This window comes from Passer domesticus, chromosome 3 (assembly GCF_036417665.1).
Source record: "Passer domesticus isolate bPasDom1 chromosome 3, bPasDom1.hap1, whole genome shotgun sequence".
NCBI classification, from domain to species: Eukaryota; Metazoa; Chordata; class Aves; order Passeriformes; family Passeridae; genus Passer; species Passer domesticus.
Window position 1 is genome coordinate 63,669,683 of NC_087476.1, and position 19,169 is coordinate 63,688,851.

The window sequence follows — 19,169 nt, forward strand, 5'->3', positions numbered from 1 at the left end:
GAACTGTGGTTGACAAAAGAGGAGCAGTGATGCCATCTACATTGACTTCAACAAGTGTTTTGCTGTGGTATTCCAAGAGCATCTTTGTTTCTCATTTGGAACATTGCAGTCTAGATGAGACTGCTCAGTAGATAAAAAGGTAGTCTGGATCATTTATCTCTGAAAGTGTCATTTAGAATGTGTCATGCTTAGTATCTTATCAGTGACCTGGCACAAGCTGGAATGCCCTTCAATAAAATTGCAGGTCATCACTGTGGAGTGAGATGCAGTCAGTATGTTTGAAAACATGGTATGCTACTCTGAAATGTATGAAATCTGTATAGCTGTTGTGTTTAAAAATTCTTTCTGTAAGTAACTGTGTTTCATTTCAGATTATGGAGCTCTGTGGTGCAACAAGACTTGGCTATTTTGGAAGAAGTCAGTTTTACATTGCTTTGAAACTTGTTGCTGTGGCCCAATCTGGTCTCCCTCTAAGAGTGGAAAGCTTAAATACAGGTAAATCACAGGATGGGGAGAGTGGGGATTGAGTTGCTGAGTGCAGTTATTGGTAGTTGGTTTACATATTCTTACAGAGTAACCTTGTAAATTAGTGGGATATGTCTTTATCTGTGTTGCTGATTTAAAAATGTGGAGAAACTGGTAGTGTTTTCTTACTGTGCAGTAAATACAAGTTGAAATACCTTACTCTTTGAATAATTATTGCTTTCACCATGGGACAAATGAACAACTTGCACTTTGCTATGTAGGAGCAAGTTAATTCTATAGATTACTGATGTGAGAAATTGTGTGCTGTGTCCTCTGAGTGAAGAACTAAGAGGAGTAATGTAAACTGGAAGGAGAGAAGAGTGCAGCATTTGCAAGCTTTTGTAGCTGCTGGGTTTCCAAAGCCTTGATTGTGACAAACAGAAGGTTATCTTTTCTAACATTACATCTCTTTGCACTTGGTTTGACAGATTTTTCCCTTGTAAGAGCAGATATGAAGATTAGTTTAAGATTTTTTTCCTAGTGAAAAAGTGACCTGTAAAAGATTTTTGAAGTCTGTTGTCAGCCAAATCATCTGTTACCCTACTTTTCAAAGGTCAGCTGTGGTGTGGGTGGTGAAATAGGTGAAACAGGAGGAAGGCTTACTCTAGAAAGACGGTTTAGAGCTGCAGGAAGAGCTTTGATGTGAGGCTGTCCTGTAGCCTTCTGAATGAGAAAAGTGGATCCATGTCCTTGTTGTTTTGTAAGATGAAAAGAGATTTAGGAAGATGAAGTAATGAGTTTTAAGGCACTATAGCCCTTGCATTATAGTACACAGCTCACAAGCTAAAAATATCTTTGGAGCAAAGCTTTGCCTTAGAGTGACTTTCCTAATAGATTTCATGTCTGTATAATAATGTTATCATTTTTATATGCTAGTAAATAAAAGAAGTCTTAGGAGGTTTTTATGTGTAAAGGATATAGATGAAGCAATTAAGGAGACTGTTAAAAACAATCTGATATGACAGAAGTATTTGACAAAGCTATAAAAAAGAAATGAATCACTGTGTATACTTTCACAGTTATGTTTATTCTAGGCTCATACAAACTGTTTATACTGATTTCGTGAGGTTTTGTAGCTTCTTGGAAAAGTGCATTGTTTTAGTCAACATTTTGCTAGTATTCAAGTCCCTTTCTGTTTATAAGCCACTGTGTGTTTATAAACACACAGTTTTCCTGATGTGTTCCCTAATCTAAAGCCGTAGCAAGTTGTAGCAGAGTGCCCTAAAATTGGAAAGCTGGAAAAAGAACCTTCAACTCTTAATACTGATAAAATTGGAACTTGATCAAACAATTGTGGGATTTCTCATAAAATGCCTGTTGGAGAAGGGAAAGACAAATCTGTATGTGGGCTTTTTGCAGGGATTTTATAATCTTGGTTTTATTTTAATGCAAGGTACCTTAACCAGAAGGAGTTTTTCTATTAAAAAAAAAAGAGAAATGACAAGAATTTTGAAGGAAAGAATGAAATGAAGGTACAGAATTCATTTCAAAACATAAAATACCTTGCTAAAAAGTTAACAGTGATTGGAAGCTTTATTTCACATAGATAATTTTCTTGATTCATGGCAATATTAGAAATACTTGTAATTATTCCTAGAAGTTCAGAAATCATCTTCTGTAACTGGTTCCAAGGCTACAAAATACACCAAGTACAATAGAGAGAACATTTAATTTTACCCTAACTGTTTTTAGCTATGGTCTGTTGCCTTGGTTGCAGTGGTTCCAGTCCTATCTATGAATTTCCTGCTTCTAGAATGATTCAAGTGTTGTTGTAACAGCTAACTCAACAACTAAAATGCAGCAGGCTGATAAAATGATTCTGAGCTTTGCTAACTTAGTTCTGCACATTCCATCTCCAAGATGTCTTGAAGACGAAGCGTTAGAGCCATCCCAAACTAAGCTGTATACTCTTTGTCTCTTCAGACATATAAAGCTTATATTTTTGCACATCTACTTTTTAGCTCTCAATTTTATGCATGTTTCATTGAATTTTCTGAATTTTTTTCATTCTTTTAACATGGGTATTTCCTTCACATTCCTACTTTTTCCTTTTGGTTTTTTGTGTGTCTTGTCAGTAGACAAGGAATTTGCTCTATCTGCATTACTGAGTGGACACTCAGTCAAATTTTAAATACTAAGTCTAACATAAGTGTGGTCCATCTGATTCTTAAGTACTGTTTTGATTACTCAGATGGGCAGTAGAATAAGAATACTGGGCATTAGTCATTATGCTACAAGCCTCCAAAGCTGTTGTTCCTTCCAGGAAGCTAAAAATTGAGACATGAATGAGCAGTGTCTATTTCAAAGCAATATTTATTTTTTGCAGGTTTTGTTGGAAAAAAATATTAGGAAGGATGTGGGCATGAAAAGTACAGAGAACTCTTTAATATACTCAATATCAAGGGTTAGTTCCATTCATGACAGCTCTCACATTTATAATTGAGGGATTTCTGAATGGTAACAAATGTTGTAGTGTTGAAATGAGATTTTTCTGCTGTTACTGGAAAAAGTCAGAGGAGAGAGGTAAAAATAGCAGGTTAGTCACGTAGGAACTTAGTACAACTAAACAAACCTATATTTATCTAGTCTTGCTTTTAAAGAAGACAGTAGAGTATTTTGTGTTTCTTTTGAGTTCTCTATTATTTTTGTGACTTGTGCTGGCACAGCTGATTGCACAGACTTCCCCTGTGTCAGTTGGATCATCTGGTGTCTGTATTTTCCTGGTTTTGCAGACATACACATTTTCACTTGTATGCAATGGCTTTTTCACTATTTGGCTGGCTGTGGTTTGCGTATTAGTTATGTTAGTTCCCTGCTGCAGCATGGGGTACAATGCTCATGTAATAAACAGTATGCAATTTCATCTTGTATTTTAATATAGTTGTAGTACCACTGACTCATTCTCAGTACCAGAAGTAATTTACGTAAGCAGTCAGCAAGAGAAATTAAATTTGAGCCATGCTTGCAATTTTGTTTTGTGTTGGAGACATAATTTCCAAATAAGCTGTACAGCAAATTCACAATTTATGTTTATTCAAAGTGGAGCACTAAAAAGATTGCAATTGGGAGAAAAATGGTAGAGATCTTGCAGTGGAAAATTGAAAGTTTACATAGTCTCATTTCTGTGTTGGGCTACTCTGAACCATGGTACATTAAGCTAATAGGCTTCCTAGCATTTTGTAGAAACTTTTGCATTTTAGTTGTTCATATCAAATGAGGTGATATTGGAATATTTCCAGTTGTATTTCCAGTATTCCAAATGAGCTAATTTAGCTTTTGTTGTAGAAAAGTATGCATAGATGTGTTTAAGCAATAGTCTCACTCTGTGGTACAACTAGATTATATTATCTTCTGTAAATATGAACATGACATTAGCTCACCAAAAGATGATGCTGAATATAGTGTAGTATTTTAGCATTTGTTTTGCTGACGAACCAGTCTATATGAAGATCCTAGTTCTTGGTATGTGCTAGAAATGGTAGAAAAATTTTGAAAATCATGCTTCAGTAATGAAATATTGACAAATCTAAAAAAAATGAGCTAAATCCAGGTTATCTGATTGCTGCTGCATTTAATGCACAGTTGTGGTGCAAAGCTGTAGTGGAGCAATGTGAAGTCATCTTTATGTACCAAAGTCAGAACTTGGGTAGCAGAATCATGAAGTCTAATGCAGAATAGGTATTTGCTTTTTCCAGCTGCCAGGTGTTGGCTTGACTATAGCAGCAGTCTCAGTGTGTAAGGAATTGAGTCACATGTGAAATTTTAACTTCAAAATAGAGCAGTGTTTTTATTTTTAATCATCATATTTATGTATAGTGAATGTCCTGCTTTGTGTTTTTTTAACAGTAAAGGACCTCCCTCTTCCCAGATTTGTTGTGTCAAAGAATGAACAAGAGTCAAGACACACAGCCTTGTATTCTTCAGATGCTGATACTCCAGCTTCATATTCAGGTGTGATTCCTCCTCCTCCACCTGGCAGGGTACAAGTCAAAAAAGGCTCTGTGAGCCATGATGCAGTTCAGCAGCGTACATCAACTGATCAACAGGTAAATTAACTTAAAAGATTAACTGGGATTCTTAATCACTATTTTGCTGTGTAGATGTCAATTTGATATGGCTTCTGAGCTAGGTTACTTCCAATATATTTTCTTTAAAAAATTTATATATTATACAAGAAGACTATATCTGCCTCTGAAATACTTGCATGTAGGGAGACATTTTTAATGGAGTCTTAAAATCTGTGTTTAAAATATTGGCAGTAATAGACAAAGAATTGAGACAGAAAAGAAATTCAGTGGGTAAGTTAGGATGGCAAATATAAAGTTGTAGTCATTATGGTATTAATAACTCATTTATTAAATTGTTCCCATCAGTTTCCTGGTCTTTGGAACAGTGGTACTGAGTGCCATGGAAGACTGAATTTCTAGTCCTTCAACATGCTCCCATATATGCAAATCTGAAATACTGTATTTAGAAAAAAATTCTCTAAATTTTCTCAGTTGCTTTTCTCTGCCTCACATTTTGTTGTTCCACGGTTTAACTGGTAAGGAGAGACAATGAGAACTGGAAGAACACACCTAAGTTTTGAAATAGCTTTTTCTCATATTCTAATAATGAGAAATCTGATTATTTTTTGTTCACTGGTTCTTTCATCTTCAGTGACAAGATGTGTGAATTAATGAAGACTGTAAAGACTTAAAACTCTTGCCTTCTTATACACAATTCCTTGGGTTTACAGTCTTAATGCTCTTTGTCCATGGAGAAATCCTTTCTGATTGTCTTTTCTACAAACAAGAGCTGAGTACAAATGCTAAATTTTGCTGGGTATATGTACTGAATGACCTGCTTCTTCCCAGTGGTGTGCTTTTTTTCTGGGCTTTTTTTGTAAAGAATTGGGGAACTTGCAAATGTCCCATAGTCTCTGTGGGAATCAAGGAATCACTCATAAACATTTATTAGTCTCTATGGAAATAGCCCAGACTGATCCAATACAAAGAAAAAGTAAATTAGTAGAGGAAATCCATAATCAGGGTTTGGCTGCTACTTCCTTTCTTTCAAAGAGAAAATGGGGAATGTAATGAAAAAATGGCTAGCAGTAGGTCTCAAGATAGCTTTTTGCTGTCTGGTTTTGGTTAGGTGTGTTTGAGAGAGCTACCAAGAACTTTGCACATTGCAGATTTCCTGAGTCTGATTGTGAGGTTTTGGTTGGGTTGAAACTGTGTTTTGTATGCTTCCATCATGATGTTGAGTTTATTTAGTGACCAGTTGTAATTTGATACAGGAATCTGTTGTGGCATAATGTTAAAATAACAAAAAGAAAAATAAATCTGGTGTTTGAGGTCTTCAAGTTCGGAATAAAGAAGCCACGTATTCACAGAAGTGTATGTGTATTCCAATTTCATTTCTCTGTCTTGGCTGATAAAAGCAACTTGGTATCGCTTTTTTACACAAGTCTGTCTGGGATCATCAGAATAAAGAAACTCTGTATCTAAGTTCTTGGAGTAATCTGGCCCAGAAAGCAGACTTGGAACAAATGTAACAGACAACACAGCATTAAGTTTCAGGTTCTAGAGCATCGAGGAAGTGTTGTATAATTGTGCACCCTGTTGTAAAACTGAACATTGTATGGCTACATTATGGAATATTCTAATGCTGCATTTCTGTACGATGAACCCATTCAAGCAGCCTTATTGTCCCAATCTAATACTTAGTGATTCAGATACCAGGTTAGAAATAAACTGGGAAAAAGAAAGGGGCTTGAGCCCAGGTTTCTCACATAACCATGTAAATACTCTAATCGGGTTACTTTATAAAAGATGGGTGCCGCTTTTATCTGTGTTTTCATGGAAATTGCTGATTTAGTCATCTTGACCTGGAGATACCATTCAGGTTAATAAAATCTAGAAAGAGTTTCAGATTCTGAATTCTCATGCCACCTTTTTGACCAATAAGTAGTTGAAGAGATGGAGTCTGACAAGTAAATCACAATGTGTCATCTTCCTAGGGATCACGCTTCTTTCTGGAGGAATATATCAGTTAAGCTTGTATATTTCACTCATGGAACTTATCATGTACTTGTTCGATTCTCCATTAGCAAATTTGGAGGTTTGTTTTTTCTTAAACTGTTTGTGGCTTTGAGAATGTGACCAGCACTTGAAAACACATTGGTTTCTTAAATTGCTATGGCTGAAATGCTATTTGTATGGCATCATAAAATATCTTCATCTTTAAAAACTGGTCCATTTATATGCAGCTTTCCCTATTGGTGAGATTTGTCATGCATAGTATAATATCTTATAATCACAATTTATGTAGAAGAACTTTACTCAGTATGTTGTCTACTGAAATGTTCTAGGTAAAAATATTTTTTTCAATGCATTATTTCAGCAGTCCCCTCAATAAACTTTACTTGGAGGCAGGGAATCAGGAAATAGCAGTTAGGTTGTGTTTCCAAAGAATAGCTATAAATGATTTTGTAGTAGCTTTTTTAATTTATAAATATAGCACTGGGCAGAAGTTTGTCTTTTTAATATTGTTAGAAGGTGAATGAAGTCATGCTCAGCTGTCATGGAAGCTGCAGAACTGATTTTAGAAGTCTAGCTGAGTAATGAAAGATGCCATCACTCACTGGATAGCATGTTAACTGCACATCCTAGTGGAGATGAAACACTGGGTGAAAATATTTTTTTTCCTTCTGACAGAATTTCTTATTCCTTTAAAATAGAGGCTAAGTAGATTGGAGCACTTCTGCTGACAGTGTGACATCTATACAAGTACTTTGGTGACATGGGTGTGCTACCACGGTAGCATATACATATCTATACCTTGGTAGTAGCAGCTATGTTATTAAAAATGTTAGTGTACTGAAAACTTTCTTGGAAGAAGCAGCAATATTGAGATTAGGAAGAATTGTGTCTTCTGAAAGTACCTCATGAGTGACTAAACATTCTGTGTTGGAGACATTTTGTATTTTGCTGATAAAGCCAAAAAACAAATACTTTTTTCAGGTTTTTTTAAGTATGATCCAATGTTGATCAGGTACTGCTTTAGGATACTTTTACCTCTTTTTCAGGAAAGGGGATATCTAGCTTCAATAGATACATGTTTTTCAGATGTTAAAGTCTCAGTATCTGACTAATGCTTACAGGCTGAAACTTGCTATACCCCTGTGAAAATAAAAGGTAAAGCTGTAGGTACTCCTCTGCCTATGGGTGCATTAAGCATATTAGTTGCAATCCAGATTTTATTGATTTAGTGCAGCCTTAGGAGGAGAAGCTCAAATTTGGTACCTGTAGTAGACAGAATTTGATCATGTCAATTCTTTCAACTGTATGAAAACTAGTGTGATTTTAAGGTTCTGTTAGTAGTTCTGGTAGTTAATTTCTGTGCACTTCTGTTTTGTAGATTGAACAGGTAATTTCAGATAAAATATACCTGGTTCACAAGCACAGAACTGGAAAATATCTCATATGTCATTTTATTATTATATGAGGTTTTTAAAAAAATCAGGGTTCTCTCTTGAAACTGCGAAGCCTTTTATTCCACACTGGCTTTGTTGGGGAAAACTATTCCAGGGCCTTAGGAGGAATATTCTTGGGAATATGGTGGGAATTCCCACTTAACTCAGCCTGTTAATTTAACAACTTTGTCATTAGTATTTGCTGCAGGGCACTACCAGTATTTACTGGAAAATGATTACATTCCACTTTAGCTCTGCTTTGCTTGACAAAACAATCCATAGTCTCAGTTTCATTTCATAAAGTCGTTACCACTAATCCTTAATCCTTCTCTGCTTGTGATCCAATTTGAATTTGTGTTTATTGAAAATATTTTATTACATTTGTATTTCTTGTTCCAAGTGAAATTTCACCAGTATTAATATAGTTTTGTAGGGTTTTTTCCTGTTTTTGCTTGATATGTCTCACCTCATATATCTTGGCAGCTGTGAATAAAGCAAATCTCTCATACTTGACATACTGTAGGGGTCTGATATGTGACCTGTGCATCCAGTCTACTCTTTATGGCCTTTGGTAGTAACATTCATTATGAAAGATAAACTGTATTTTAAATTCTAAAATTTGATAGCTGACTGTTCCTTATGTCCTGAAAGAGACCCATCTGTCTGCTGCCTTATATTTGTGTCACAGTTTGTAAGCATGCTATGTAGTGTGCATAATTGGTTACCTAAAATATCAAATTGTCCAAATCAGTCATTCAAGAGCATTATTAGAAACTTTCCTTCAATCTTGTAATCCCCATTCTAATACAATCCAGCTTTGCCCCTTCTATAGCCAGTTCTTTTACACTTGAGATCCTTGTATTAGTCTCCACATTGTTGGAACTATCTTGTATGACACCCTGCTGAGGTAATGCTCAGCTTCAGGTTAAATGTAGTGCAGTTCCTTTGCTGAGGAAATAGCAAAAATACCAGTATCATTTCTCATACTGTGATTGATCCCTTTTTCATTTGGTTCTGGTTTAATTATTATTTTCCTCAATTGGCTGAACTACACATCCTGCCTTGAAAAATGTATAGTGCTGTAAGTGGAGAAGTTCTCATTGAATCTTGGGCTATTTTGTTCTTTGGTATGAAGGCCAGTTGATTAAAAAAACCTGGGTTTTACAATGCAATTGCCATCTCCAAATAAATTTTTTGTCATGATGGATCTGGTGACTAACTCATAAGCAGGCTGGGTGGTATCAGGACCTGGATCAACACCTTTAGAACTATTTTTGAGATATCATGTCTGGCTTCATTGCCTCTGGAATTCTCATTAGGCGGTTTTCTTCTGGCCTGATGTGTGCCACGCAGGAAAAGTTTTATCATCTCATTTGTCTCATGTATGCTCATAATGCCCTTGTGAGGCTGAGATCCCTCTGGACATTATTGTCCCTTTAGCACATTATTGTGCTGCCTTAAGCCACTTTATTTGGCTTGTCTTCACTAAGGCTTTTCCTTTAACAATGTATTATATCACCTTCTTTAATTAACATGCTGGTTTTAGTAACTTCTTGTCAGTTCAAAAATATCCAAGTTATGAGTACTTCAGGTCTCAGTTTTGTAATTCCAGTCTGGCAAAAATGTTTTTTACAATGTTTTTGAACGTGATTTTTTTTTTCTTAATTAAGGTGCTCTACTTAATTTTTGCTTGGTAGCTATAACATTTTTTTATTAGTTATTGACAAAGATGTCCTCATTAGTTTGATTTTACATGAAAATGTTAACCATTTATGTCAACATGCTTCTATTAAGATATTTTCTGGACTCATTTAAAGAGGTAAAATAAGTGGCTTAACTTATTAAGTTACTATGAAGTGGCTTAATGGTAAAATACAGAATGTTGTAATTGCTTTGACTTTTATTGAGATTTGGTGAGAGGGAAAATGAAAGATAGTGGTTGAAATGTTTTAATGTAGTTGCATTTAAACTATTTTTAAAAATTATAAAAATAAGATTTTAATAGTAGCTGATCTACTAAACGTCAGCTACAGTGTGCAGACACTGAGTAAAATTTTCCAAGTTCCAAAAGAGATTATGTGGGTAACTTCAAATGACTGAACTACCAGTAAGCTAAATAATGCAAACTGTTCTTATATGCTACAATTTGGGAGAGCCGATAAGTTAGGTTCTGTACCCAAATTATGCTTTAAAAATCTGATTCTGGATTTTTCAAGCTGTGAAAATTAATTTCTTTTATTAATAGATTGGACAGGTGAAAGCAAAGAACCCTACTTGCTCAGTTGCAACAAATGCTTTCATAAGCTCTCAAAACTCTCTCACTTTATGCAAATGTGCATTGCAGCTAAGAATAAAATTGGTTCTGATAAAACTACTCTGACTCTTTAGTAAAAGTGTGGCGCTCAAGACAAAACTGAAGTGGAAACTGTACAACAAACCATGTTTTCTAAGTAAAACTGATAACTTTTTATCTAGTGTAAAGGCAGATACATATTTAATAACCTATATACAAGGGGTAAATGAACCTGTAGATAATTGCAGTTTCAGTAACTCTCTACTCATTGTGGTTTCCCATGACTGCTTTAGAATGGGAGTCAGTGTTTCTACTGTTCTGCATCCTCCCCAGCCTTTTTTGGCTTTCATCTTCCTTCTTTACACTTGCATCAAGCCATCTGCATTTTGGCCCAGACATTTGCTATAGATGCACATATTTACATGTGTATATGTAAATATGTTTTAAAAAAAACCAACTAAGGGTATTAGCTCTCTTTAAGATTCCAGTTATCTAGGTGAATGAATGCCATGAGTGGTATTTTTGAGTGACTAGGATCATGCAAGGGAGAGATGGTGCCAGAACAATGCTGTCTAAATTGGGTTTAAACTGGTTTGGGAATGTGTGCCTTGTAATGACCGTATAGCTAAAAATGTGGATTTTCTACCTTCCAGAAGTTTGACAACAGAGCTGGTGACATGCTTTTGCTGTTTAATTATTTGGGTGTCTGTATGCTCCAAATCAATTGTGGGAAATCTGTAAATGCTCAAAATTCTGATATAATGTTTTGTATGCTGAGAACAAAGTTAATTATTTCCTATATTTGTGTTTCTGATAGTCTGATTACTGTTACTACATGCTTTACAGAATTGCACGAACCACATGTATAGTAAAGATTTAAAATAATTAAAATTCCTTCCTGTGCCAGCAGCATAAGAACCAGCTGTTAGGCAGAGGCTTACTGAAGAGTCACAGTTCTCAGCCTAGGGCAGGGCTGCTTCATAATGACTATGTGTCAAGTTTTAATGTTCATGTGCAGTTACTAGAAGTAGTGAGTAGTTTCCTCTAGGTAGACTATCATACATTTGTCTGCCTCAGGCTTTCTTCTGTCTTTCTGGACTATCTGATTTGTAAGGATACTGGATTAAATTAATAACATCTGTGTCCAAGCATAATTTTCGCTGCATTTACTCCATGATGTTTAGTCTGAAAAATTCAAGCATCCCTCAAATCTTGTTTGATAAAAGATGGCTTGTATAAAAGTTAATGGAAGAGGGAGCTGTACATTGATTGAAGTGATCCGGTGTCATGGTTTTCCCATCGCCTGTTGCACAATGCTAGGCACAGTAGCCATTCAACCTCAGTTCCATTTTCCAGACTGCAAGTGGCACTTTGGAAACCCTAACTCCTTCCCCTCCTGCCCCCATGCGCCAGTGAGGATAGGAACATCCTGCCATTGAAAATAAATCTGGAGAAATCTTCAGGCAAATTTCATAAAGGCATGTAGCTGCACCAAAAAAAACCCCTTTATTGAGTTCATGGAGGTAGTGTGGAGGAACAGGAACACAGACTGTGCAGTCAGCTGATCCCTCAGTTAAAAGCTGAAGTGAATTAGTATTGCTCCCAGCCATTTTGTAAAACTCTTTGCCAGTATGTATGAGTATGATTTAAATACTTGGAATAGAAAGTTGGAAATCTTGTGACCTAGAAATTTAGTTGAGGAAATCCGATTCAATAGTCAGAACTTCCAGAAAATACCTCATCTGTAGAATCAACCAAAGTGGCTTCACTTCACAAGGAATAGGAAAATCAGAGGGCAAAAAAAAAAGGCAAAAGTTTGCATCAACACATTGTAAATTTACAGTCATTGTGGCTCTAGAACTTTTTTGTTAGGATGCATGTAGTTTTAGAATATAAGTTGTTTGGAGAAAAGCTTATTAATGGCACTTTCTAACTTTCTAAAAGACTTTCAGACTTTTATAGGTGTAATATTGTTTGAAAAGCTTAATGGTCTTTGAATACAGGCAAAGTAAATCAGTTTGGGTAATTTTAGGGAAGCCTACATTCAGTGTGTCTGTTAGCACTTGATAATATGTTAACACCTGTTTACATAGGGTACAAAACTTTCCATGTACTGCTGAAAAAGATTTTGAGGTTTTTGGCTTTGTTATTACTTTTCAGGATATTTGGGATTCAAGATTTGTTTTACTTGTTTTCACTAATACAGTTCAGTTCAAATTGGGAGCACTGGAAACCAAGAATTTCAAAAGATAAAAGATATAGGGAAGAAATTACTTTCTACTACATGAATACTTTGTACAATATAAATTATTCTTCCTTTATATTTTATTTGAAATGAAATAAATGAAATAAAGGGGTAATCTGAATGTCTTATGAGAACTAATTCCATGTAGAAATTGCACGTGATTTTTTTTCCCACCTGTTCAGGAAGAATATAGTACAGTATGGGATGAAAGAAGTTTGAGCCTTAATGTCATGGCAACATTACCTTGTGCAGCAGAGAAGTATATCCTAACTGGCATCATTAATTTTAAAAATTTGCATCTATGATTTTGCATGTTAAAAAATCAAGTGTCATATTTGGTGATTTTTTTTTCACCAATCTGTAATTTTCGTTTGTTTTAAATGCAAGTAAATAACTGTGAATCATTTGATTAACATTTGGTAGGATAACAAATGCCACAGTAAGTATTTCTTTTGAGAGCTGGTTTCAAATGTAACTTGTATCAAAAATGAAAGTGAGTCTTATAATCTAGTTTCCCTTGTAGCTAAATGATTTAACTTGGCATTGCTGTTGTTTTAAGAATGCCAAGTTAAAAATATATTGGATTACATTGTTTGATGTAAATGTGTTCAGTCCTAGTTGTACTGTACCTGACTTGTCCTGTTCCCTCATTTTAATAAGTACTAAAATTTTCACTCTCTAAAATGAGAGTTTAACTGCAGTGATGGTTATTTCTAGAAATAATGGTTTTAGATAGGCTTTTATGTATTTAGTTATGTAGTAAAAATCTTAAAGCATTCCTCTGTTTTCTTAGGAGTCCACATCTCCAGTTGTTTCACCACAGCAATCCCCACCAACCTCTCCACACACCTGGAGGAAGCACAGCCGCCATCCCAGCGGAGGGAATAATGAGCGACCTCTTGCTGGACCTGGGCCTCTTTGGGCTCCATTTAGCGAAGTACAACCAGGTATAAATGTCTTGTTATGCTTCAGTGGTAACCCAATGTTGTGGAATTCTTCAATAAGTATAATAAATGAGCTTAGGACAGCTTATCTTTGTGTTTTCCAGTCCTGGAAATTTTCTTGCAGATTCAAGTGTCTGTGTTGATAGCACTGTAGAATCTGTGGTCTTGCATATTGCAGATCCATTTATTAGTTTCACATGGGAAATGCTAAGGGTTTGGAGGGAGGGAAAGAGTGCTTAAGTTTTCCAGTGAAAAGTTTTTTAAAAAAAACCTGATAATCCTGTTGAAATTGTGCAGAAGCTGTCAGTATACATGAAAATGTGGGGACCTCAAGGGAAAGCAGCAGATAATATATTGTTTGCTTGAGTTATGTTTCTGGTAGATTAGCTGAATTGCCAGAACAATTAATTTTATTTCTTTAAAGTTTATGTAAACAACTGAAGCGTCTGCATTTCCAATCTCTCAAGGTAGAACCACTTGTTTCAGTGAAACTTTTCATCCTTTAATGTTCTTCATTTAACATGAAGACCATCCCTGTTATTGTATCACTGTATTCAGATTTAAAAGCTTTCCCCCTTAATATCTTATTTTAAAAAGTTCTGTTTTCTTTTCTCATACCTGGTAGTCTTAATAAATTTGGGAGCAATTGTAATTCAGGTTTTGATTTTGATGGTACTGCTAAATAATGTTGCATTTTGTAGGTTGTAGTTCAAGACTGAACTCTGATTGCTTGGTTTATTTCAGTTATGATATTCCAAAATTGGTCTGTCACCTTTCAATTATTGTCATTCTATAATTCTAAGCATCCATGGAGGAACAGGGATTCTATTAAAATTTGTTGTATAAGAAAACAAAACTTCAGAAGTGATGTGGGTTGTATGCAGAGGTTTATGTCAGTGTCCTGAATGTTGTTTGCTATTAAGTCCCAGTCAATTTACAATTTAAAATGAAAAATTAGTCTGCTCATTGCTTATATAATCCCTTGTAGGGGTTTAGTCCGAGCACTGTCAGCACTCAATTTCTCAATGTTTTTTCTCCTATAGTTCGGTTTACTTTTGTTTCTCTACAGCTGAAATACAAGTGTCTGATTTCTAACTTGTGAAGTTTTTCTAACTTAAAAAGTCACAGACTCCAGGACAGTATGCAAACTCTTCCTAGTGTCAAAGAGTTCAGTATTGTTATCTTAAAAATAAAGTTGTGATACTATGTTAATATTTCAGTTTGGCAGTGATTTTCCTGTGATGTTTAATGGGTAAATTTTTCAGAAGTTGTCTGAGCATATTTCCTAACTAGCTCAGTATTCCCTGATTTTGTATTCCATATTGGAACACATTCATAGTTTATTAAGAGTAATTCAAAGATGGTCTTATAGAAGAATTGTCTCTTCTGGCAATGCTAATGGTAAAGTGATTTTTCATATATTACTTTAAGAAAAATTGTCAGTGTAATTTACTGTGGATGATCCTTTTGCACTGCAGATAATTATTGCTTTAAATTTCAGTTGTTGTAGGCAGTTCAGCTTCCCCCCCTCCCTTGATCCTACATTTTAAGGACTGTTTAGAGAAAATGTTCTCATGACATTTAGATAGAACCAGACAGACTGTTGGTTAGTTTTGTTTAGATCAGTACTACAAGCTCATCTTGATTCCAGTGCAAGATATTTTTGAGAAACCAGGTGAAGTGTTGTAGTTTCAGTGTGGCTGTGCCAGTTCATTTGTGATCCAAGCAAAGTGAGAACCCAGGCCTCTCTGCTTGTATTTTAGTTTATTCTCAAACATTATTTCACATTATGAGATTGTCAAATGTCATCATGGAATCTCAAATGTGAAAATGTTTCTGGTGGGTCACATAATAAACAGCACGTTGCTTAAACCAGAAGGGCAAAAATCAAATCTAATTTTTTTGTTGAAGAAAGATATATTTAAACAGGAAGATTCTGACTTATGCATAGTAAACGTTCCATTGCATCCTTATACTCCCACTATGAACAAAGTTAAACAGTGTTTCCTCTATTGAATTGGACTGTAGAATAATTATTATATAAGTCAATTGTTGGTTTTAAAAATCTTACCCATCGTCTTGCATTAGAAATCTAACTCATAACTTATAGCTGTAGTTATCAGTTTCTTGGACAAAAACCTGTTCTCAACAGAGGAAAATAATTTGGATTTTACAGTTTTTTTGTCACTTGTGGTGTCCTGTCATTGTAATTCAGTTAGGATTGTGCTAATGCTTTGTATGTATATTACTGAGGCATTGTCACACTAGCTCAGTGTGCTTACAAACATGAAATCAGAAGCCAAGGCTTGTTACCATCTCTCTTCAAGAATTTTTGTAAAGAGAGCCCCAAAGGATGCATTTATTTTACTTTAGTATCAGGAATTAAAATTCAGTGACAGACATTGATGACCTGTGTAGAATATTTATACTTAGCTCAGGTCTCATCCTGTAATGTCAGAGCCAAGTCTCTTGTCCTGAGTCTCTCAAGTGTTTCAGGTACCTTTGATTTAGCAGTTTAAGATAAGATCATGATGTTGACAAACTTGGGAGAAAGAACCCTTCCCTACTTTAAATGATAATTGAGTGGCATGTCAGAATGTGAAAATATTTTTTTTTTATTACCTTGTTGTCTGTTGGGACTGGAAGCAAAGCAGAATATTTATGTTGGTAATATCCAAATAATGATATAAAACAAGTTAAAAAAATCTGAGATCTTCTGCTCTGTCCTAGGATATGTGTTAGCTTTCTTTGGCATGACATCAGAGCTTTGTGTTGATATCTCAATGCATGAGATATCAACACAAAGAGATTTCTCTCTGCATAAGAAATTGCAGCCCTAAGCCATACTTCTTTCTTTTCTCTTTGGGAGGAATTTTGTAGCCATTTGTGAACACTTCAGGGACAGAAGTGGAGCATGTCTACAAGTGGAAAAAAGTGTAATATTGATAATGAAGTTGAATGCTAATATGTCTGCTGTGCTAACAGTTCCCTTGCATTTTCAGAGCCCTAAGCTTTTTACAGGGCTTGCAGGGGACTGAATAGTCCTTTGTCCCCTAGTTAATGCTTCAGTAACTGATTGTCATTGGCCTTGTTGCAGCTTTAGAATACTCTTACCTGGGCTTAAGATCTCTGCAGCATTTTATCTTATTGTCTGAATTGTATTCAGCTTCTGGTTTTGTTTCACCACAGACTGATTATAAGGAAAGCTGTTCTTAGTTTACATAGTTAGTTGAAAATTTAGTTTTAATAAGTTATTGAAAAGTACATGTTAACTAGAGAGAATATTTCTTACATTTCCATTTATATCTCAAAGTAAAGGGGGTACCTTTTCTTCCACAGGAAATTAGATAATTTTCCATAAGTTATCAATATGTTGGTAAGATATTCAAGCTAGAGGAAGAGAGCAGCTACAGGAATTTGTTAGGTCTTCATACTAAACACAGAGCATTAGACTTCACCAGCTTCTTCAAATCTGATAATTTGTCTTGGACCTGTTCTTTGTTTAAAGTGGTGTTGCAGGTGTTTCCGCTAATGAAGATGCACAGAGACCACTGAAGGTTTTCTTCATTGGGTTACAAATCATAAAATAAAAATAGACCAATGGCTTTGAGTCTTCTCTGTGACCCAGTTTTCTTCCAGTTTCTCTTCCACCTTTCTGTTTCCAATTTGGTTTTGTCAAATTGAGTTATTGGCTGGTGGCAGTTCATGAGTTTGTGTGTAGATCCAGGTCTCCATGGTTACTAGTAATCCTTCTCCAGTGTTCTCCAGCCATCCCATCCTGTGTCCTGGAACAATGCACTGGAGAGTAAATAACAAGAACAGTAATGTAAGAATGTTCTTGCTGGTATTATTTGAACAGGAGAGAAAGGAAAGAGTTCTTGCAATACCTGTAAAGTTCTCTGAAGGTATCACATTTGGTGCTACTGGCGTTTCCATTGCTGTCAAGGTATTCCTTTGGAACAGATCCTGTGCTAAGTGAGATATTAATTGAATCGTACCAAGATCAGTTGTTGAGAGAAGTGAAGGAGGAGTAAACAGGTAAAAGGTTAATGGTAATAATGTCAGTGTCTGAGAGGTAGAAAAGGGCAAAGTCAGTGTATCAAAAATAAAATTTGTGTGTCGCATATCAAAAGGACTGATGGGAAGATCTTGTCTGCCTCTGACTGTCTGTTAGAGACAAGGTGGAAAGAGACTGAGCTTTTCTCTTGATTTTCTTTCTAGTGTTTGAGAATTAGGTGAACTACTGGAGAAGAACCTCAAAGCAAATAAAGCATTGTCAGACGCCTTACCTTTATTCTCAGCACTTTTGGATAAAGTCACTAGAAGCATCAGGCCACATCAGGAGCTTCCAAAAGTGGAGGATGAATTTCGGACAAAACGAGTAGTTAATAGTGCCTTTTCATCATATTAAAGCTAACTTAGAAAGAAAAAATCCTCCACCAAAAAAAACCCAAACAAATTATTAAATTCTCCTTATGCAAATGCTACTTTATACTCAATGTAATGCAAAATTAAATGTGTTCTGTGCAATTATGACTACTGTATGTAGGAAAAGAGCAAAGATAAACTGGTTCTAAGCATTTTTCTTATTAATTTTCATTTATGAAATGAAAGAGTAATTTCATGTTGCCAGGTATTAGATAGTAGTATTTTATACTAACAATTATACTGTCACTTAAACTGTCAGTCCTCAATGTGCCTCACAGATTCTCAGATTTTCTTCATTCTGTTTACTGCAGTGTGGTGTCATAAAGACTTCAAGAACCTGAAATTGTTCATGTTTGTCAGCTTCATAAATTGATTACCTCTATATGAATGCACTTGTTGTAGCAAGTTTTTTTTAGCTAGTATCATGACAAGAAATTCTTGGTGTTTATTGCTTGAAATTAAATCTTACTAGCAGGACGAAATTTATGACATCAGTGTCCTCTTTCTTGTTGTGTGAAGAGTTTATAGAAACTTAGAAGAAGCTGACCTGTCTTTTAAAAGGAAGCCTGTTCCTGCATACAAGGCAAAAATTCTTATCTAAGTATGACTTTATTTGGCATATTTCAAGAGAAGGCATTTAGTTGAGCAAGAAGAGTGGATTCATCAGTTTCACAAATGTTTAGATTTAAGGAGTTCAGCATTTGTTTCAGGAATCGAGGAGTAGAATGGAGTCCTGGGATTCTTCTAGACTTGTTCTAAATGGTTTGTTTTCTCTCTGATCTGAGATCCTTAAATTTTTCATTTGCAACTGCAATTTTAAAGAATTTTAATGGTTTTGTATGTAGAGCAGTGGATGGCCTTATCTTTCTGTAGTTGCTTCATCATTATTTGAATATTAAGATATTGAACATTGACAGTTCTTCAGAAGTAGATTATAGCAGGGCATTGGGTGAATTTCAACTGTTGTGTTCCAGATAGTTAATAGATAGCAGATATCAGCATTCTATATGGATGCTTTTTATTATTCTTGGCCTGCTTTTAAGCAACTGAGTTAAGTTAGCCTAGAAATTATGTAGAGGAAAAGGATTGTCTGTACCAAAACCCCTGATTTTTAAAAGGAATTTTCAAGACTTTGTTCTTTGAATGGCAAACTAAAATGTAAAAAAGAAAAAGGTTTAATATTGATAATATTAAATTAATATAATTGAAGTAAAATGCTAATATAATATGCCATTTTTAGATAGTATTTGTCCATACAAGTGTTGCTTATTTCAG

At 35.2% G+C, this 19,169-nt stretch overlaps 1 protein-coding gene across 13 annotated transcripts in view; it reads left to right on the forward strand.

Annotated features, from left to right (window-relative positions):
- The window catches only part of REPS1 (RALBP1 associated Eps domain containing 1), a 63,837-nt gene that overhangs the window by 15,136 nt on the left and 29,532 nt on the right, over positions 1-19,169 (forward strand). For all 13 annotated transcript variants that reach the window (XM_064413544.1, XM_064413541.1, XM_064413540.1 and 10 more), the window contains exons 2-4: positions 372-495; positions 4,372-4,571; positions 13,316-13,469. In XM_064413544.1, the coding sequence (XP_064269614.1) occupies positions 372-495; positions 4,372-4,571; positions 13,316-13,469 (478 nt within the window). The remainder of the gene's footprint in view (positions 1-371; positions 496-4,371; positions 4,572-13,315; positions 13,470-19,169) is intronic.